The 5,282-nt window shown below is 32.7% G+C and overlaps 3 protein-coding genes across 3 annotated transcripts; all 3 read right to left on the bottom strand.

The window, feature by feature from the left end:
- Nucleotides 1–1,525: 1,525 nt before the first annotated feature.
- EIN_037700 (serine/threonine protein kinase, putative) lies at nucleotides 1,526–2,185 on the bottom strand (the record flags this gene model as incomplete). Its single annotated transcript, XM_004183666.1, has 1 exon — nucleotides 1,526–2,185. One exon carries the CDS (start codon nucleotides 2,183–2,185, stop codon nucleotides 1,526–1,528), a length of 660 nt encoding a protein of 219 aa, XP_004183714.1.
- Nucleotides 2,186–3,653: 1,468 nt separating this feature from the next.
- EIN_037690 (hypothetical protein) lies at nucleotides 3,654–4,678 on the bottom strand (the record flags this gene model as incomplete). Its single annotated transcript, XM_004183665.1, has 2 exons — nucleotides 3,654–4,129; nucleotides 4,240–4,678. The coding sequence occupies 2 exons, from the start codon at nucleotides 4,676–4,678 to the stop codon at nucleotides 3,654–3,656; spliced, it is 915 nt and encodes a 304-aa protein (XP_004183713.1).
- Nucleotides 4,679–4,834: 156 nt separating this feature from the next.
- On the bottom strand, nucleotides 4,835–5,164 carry EIN_037680 (hypothetical protein; the record flags this gene model as incomplete). The annotated part of the gene is made up of 1 exon (XM_004183664.1): nucleotides 4,835–5,164. A coding segment is annotated over one exon (330 nt), but the record flags the coding sequence as incomplete, so codon positions are not given.
- Nucleotides 5,165–5,282: the final 118 nt, after the last annotated feature.

Here is a 5,282-nt window from a genome sequence, read left to right as displayed (position 1 = left end):
ACAAAATTGCTTGACAACTAAAAAAATAATAAAGTCAAAACGAGAATAGGTTGGTCTTGAAATGTGAATACGACGAAATAAACTATGTCAACCAGGTTATTCAAAATGAATATGTTGTCATATTTGATAGAACAGACGCGTCAAATTATCATTTGGGTCAAATTGAAAACGACAACAAGTGAATTGGAAAAAAGTCAATGTTCAAAATTTGTTTAACATTAGTTTTAATTAATGACAATTTTATTAATAGTTAATGGTTTTTAATTAGCAATATTGAGTATAGTAAATAATGGTTTAATATTTTCGGTCTAGTTCTTATCTTTGTTATCTTTTTAGAATATCGCTAAATAGAAAACAGACTTTATTTAATGTATATTTTTGTCTATAAACACTATTTTACAAACAGTAACGTTTTCAGACAGACTTTAAACAAATAATGATTATACCAATTAAACTTCAGGTATACATTAACATAATTAAATCTCGTTTTCTTTTTATCTTCATTGTTGTCTTCGTGTTTTTTGTATTTCTTTTTGTTCCAATAATAGTAATGCTTGTTCATTAAATTTTTAAACACTATAAGAACATTATTTTCAAATTATTCACTGCTTTCAAGTTCCGTACATTTGACTTTTTTTAAACATATTTAAAAACAATTAATACAGCAAGTCGCATTATAGAGGATGTTAATACTTTCCAATGAAACACACAAATAAAACCATTCCTCCCAATAAATTTGACTTTTTTAAAATATTTAACCTTTTTTAGTTGCGTACACGATTCAAATGAATTGTATTCAATCATTTGTAAATTGTGTGGAAAAACCATTTTACTAAAATTTCGACAATTTAAAAAAACAGCAAGCATCAACGACTTCTTAGTAACACGAAGAGTGACTTCTCGAGAAATACAAATCACAGGATCAGATTCTCTAATAAAAGAGACACATATTGGAAGCTCGAGACTCTTAAATTTGAAGCAATGGAAAAACGCTTTATTGCCAGTTTCCTTGAAGTGGGAATGGAAAACCACACAATTCAGATTACCACAATCACAGAAGGCAGAGTTTTCTATAGTAACCACACGAGTGGGGATTACACTGGATGATATATATTTATTACAAATGTGTTGTTTAAAATACGACTAACTATTTCTAAAATTTCATTGTTTGCGCCATGTGAGTTTAACTCAACAAATGGGTATCATATTTTGGTATTTCATTGTATTTTGGTTGTCGTGTAATTCACATTGTATTGCATGGAGCGTCTTTTAATTTCATCATCATCAAAAATTTCATCATTGGGGGATATATAAATAGATGGTTTGTAAATGTGAGAATAAGCGACGAGTGGAAGGTGTAAGGGAAATTATATTAAAATTGAAAGGATTCATATTATCTGTAAAGTTCTTACAAACTAACTCCAAATTAATGAAATTTGCAATTGTAATAAAATATTTTACAGAAATGATTTAATTGTACTTTAAAACAATTAAAAAATATCATTTTTATTAAAATATTGGTTTTTCACATAAATTCTTCCAGTTTTTCAATAACTTTTTCGATTGGAATTCTTTCTTTGGGGTCTTGTTTCCAAGCATTTTGAATGATGTCAAACTCTTTTATCGAGATAACGTCAGATCTGGCCAATCTTTTACCACTGGAAATGAAATCTGCGATATTCCAAACATGTAGAAACCTCTCATCGTCTTTTTTGAACACGAAATCCCATTGTAACACCTCATACATAGTCATTGCAAATGAATAGACATCAGACGATTTCTTGTATTTCTTTCTGTCCAACACCTCGGGTGCCATATAAATTGGCGTTCCAATACCTTTAGTGAAAGTCATGTTAGTCATCAGTAGATTGACGTTTCTTGCACTTCCAAAGTCTGTCAATTTTGCATTCATTTTCTCTATTACATCAAGTGAGAACACAAGAATGTTGTCTGGTTTGATGTCTCTGTGTAATATCCCATTCTTGTGTAAATATGAAATACCTTTAGCTGCATCAAGTAACATTTTAACTCGCAACTTGGTCTCAATTTCATCACTTCTTTTGTGTTTAATCAAGTCTTGTAAACTCCCAAATTGTGCAAATTCGGTGACCATACATATCTTGTTTGGTATAAAAACGGCGCCATAGAAGTGAATGATGTAATCACATCTGAACTTGTCCAACATGGCAACTTCCTTTTCAAACTCATCAATTGATTTTTTTTTCATCTGAGTTGTTTATTTGTTTCATCTTTTTAATTGCAACAACATTCCCTCTGTACATTCCTTTGAACACAATACCAAAAGACCCCTCACCAAGCTTCTTTTCTTCAATTAACTCATCGTAGTCAAGACGTGTTGTCCTTTTAGTTTTTACAAACAAATTTATTGGGAAAGTCGCCATCTCTCCTGTTGATATATCTAACGAGACAATTGCGATTTGTTCTTCTAAGTTGAGAGTACAATGTGGTGTTAAAAAGATTTCAAATTCGCATGCAAATCCACTCTTTAAAGTCACTATTTTGGGTTCGGTTCTAATTGCGTATTTCTCGGAAGAACTTTGTGTTGTGATTTGAACTATTAAATTTCCTTTTCCTTTGTTCCCAACACAAAGAAGTTCTTTACTCTCCGCTTCCACTGGAATAAATTCATTCGAGTCGTTGTAATTAATTTCAGTTTTGTTTGTTAATACCCCATTTTTAAGTACAGTAAAACCTCCCAAGAGCGGGAGATGTGGTAATTTTGTTCTCTCAAGAGCGGGCATTTTTAGCCAATCAAACCTTATAAACCGCTCGATAGAGAACTCTATTTTTAGTTTCAGTCTAAAAAATGCCCGCTCTTGGGAGAACCCGCTCTTCAGAGGTACCGCTCTTGGGAGGTTTTACTGTACTTTCATTGAAATATTCGAACGTTTCATTTCAAACACACAAATTCCTTTTTCTTGTTCTTTTTTGCGATTTCGGTGAACAACAATCAACATTGTTATAACTGTGATGAATAATATTATTACTAATAATATAATACAAATTACAGGAAGTACGACGACCAAACCATAATTCGTCTTTTTGTCGCATTGAGTGCCTTCTGGATTGACTTTGAAATTGTCAGCACATTGCGTGCATTTGTTGTTTGATGCAGAAACACAATTTGAAACAGTTGAGAAATGGACACACTGTGAGTCGACTAAAACGTGTGTTGCAAGACAACTTGTGCACTCATTCAGTGATGTGCAGAGTGTGCAGTTGTCATCACACTTATCACACACATTTGTGTGTAAATAGTACCCATCGCCACATATCAAGCAGCCATAAGTGCTTGTGTTGAGACACCCAATTAACTCACTTTGTGGTCTGCAGTATTTATTGCTTGTATCAATGCGATAGAATGTGTTGTTGCAGTCAATGCAGTTGCCAAAGACATCACATTTTGCACACGACTCATCGCATTTGTCACAACTTTTGCCATCGGTGGATCGTTTGTATCCATCTTTGCAAATAGCGCATCCATCGTAATTTGGCATCATTGCCAGACATGTTGTGATGATTTCTCCAAGTGTTGTGCAATCCCCATTTGTTTTATCGCAGGCCGCACACAACTCGTCACATTTTGTGCAATTGAGAACAGTCCCTCCAACAGAATAATAGCCATCTTCACACTATACACAATCAACTCCACTTTGATAATAACCAGCTTCGCACTTTTCAGAGGACACACCTATCAATAGCATCACAAATAAACACCACAACGCATTCATCGTGGGGTTGACGGTGTTTTGTAAATACCTTCCAAATGTATTTATTGTATTAAAAGACTCAAAATTGACATGATCATTATCACCACTTTCTGGTTTTTGTTTTAGCAATACACAGTTATCAAAAGTGTAATCTGAAAGACTTTTTATTGTTCCAAGATTGACATCCATTAACCATTTGCAATTTTGAAAGATGTTTGAACCCAAAGTGACACTACTTTGTGTGTTGATAATTACTTTTTCTAATGAGGTGTTTGCAAATGAAAAATTTCCAAAAGAAGTGATATTTTCAAATCCAGTGACTGTTTTTAGCACGGAGCAGTCTTTAAATGTACCAGCTGGTATTTCTGACAATCCTTTCAAGTAGACAGAAGTGAGCTCTTCGCAGTCATAAAATGTGTAAGTACCAATGTGTTCGATTACATTTTTAAAGTTGTTGTCTGTAATTTAGAATGCGCAAAAGAGTATTTTTTAATTTCATTTTAATCACTTGATGCAATAAAAGAAGACAATGCGGTGTATGCAAACGAATAATTACCAAATACAGTCACCGAATCAATACCAATAACAGTACTAAGTGATGAACAACCAGAAAAAAATTTACTTGGAATATTAACAACATTATTTAAATCAACTGTTTTCAATGAATTACAGTTTTCAAACAACGACACATATCCGTCTTCTACATGGTTATTCAATTTGGCAGTTGTTATCCCAGTTTCTGCAAAAGCACCAACTCCAAATTTATAAATATTTTCCATGTTTTTCACGTTATTCAAATTGCGACATTGATAAAACATGTTATTCGATATCACTGCCTGAGTCCCAACAACTGTCACTGTTGTTAGATTCTGGCACCCTTGAAATATCTTAGTCCCATATGTAACATTTTCTTTTATTTCAAGTTCTGTGACTCCGCTCATAGCCATTGCTTCATCCCCAAATGAAATAATGTTGTTAAAAATATTAATTCCATTTTGGGAAAGTTTCGAACATTCATAAAACAATCCTTTTTGTAATGAAGTTACAACACCAGAATAAGTGACTTTGATAAGATCTTTGCAATAACTAAAAGCGTTGTCATTTTAAACTGCGGATTTACTGATATCAACCTCTGTGATTTTGGTGTAACTAAATGAGTAAGATCCAAAACTAGTTACATTAGCAAGTCCAGTAATTGTTTTGAGATTTGTACATCCATAAAAACAACGAACTGGAATTATTACAGTTGATCCCAAATTAACACTTTCAAGTGTTGTTATGTTTTCAATCACGCTATCTTCTAATATAATTGATTTATTGGGCAATTTTAAATTTCTCAACTTTGTTCCACTAAAGGCACATGAAAATAGTTGTTCTGCATCATCAGCTATACGAATAGATATAATTGGGTCATTCATAAAAGCGGAAGTATTAACTATTTTTAATCCATTAATAGTGTCAACTTGACTTAGAGAACTGCGATTAGCAAATGCATAAGAATTAATGACTTGATTTGAACCTAAATTTACATAGTGAAGGTTGACACAATTA

This window comes from Entamoeba invadens (genome assembly GCF_000330505.1).
Source record: "Entamoeba invadens IP1 unplaced genomic scaffold scaff_1105074725327, whole genome shotgun sequence".
NCBI lineage: Eukaryota > Evosea > Mastigamoebida > Endamoebidae > Entamoeba > Entamoeba invadens.
Note: the sequence above shows the minus strand (reverse complement) of the source record. Positions and strands in the feature narration are given on the sequence as shown.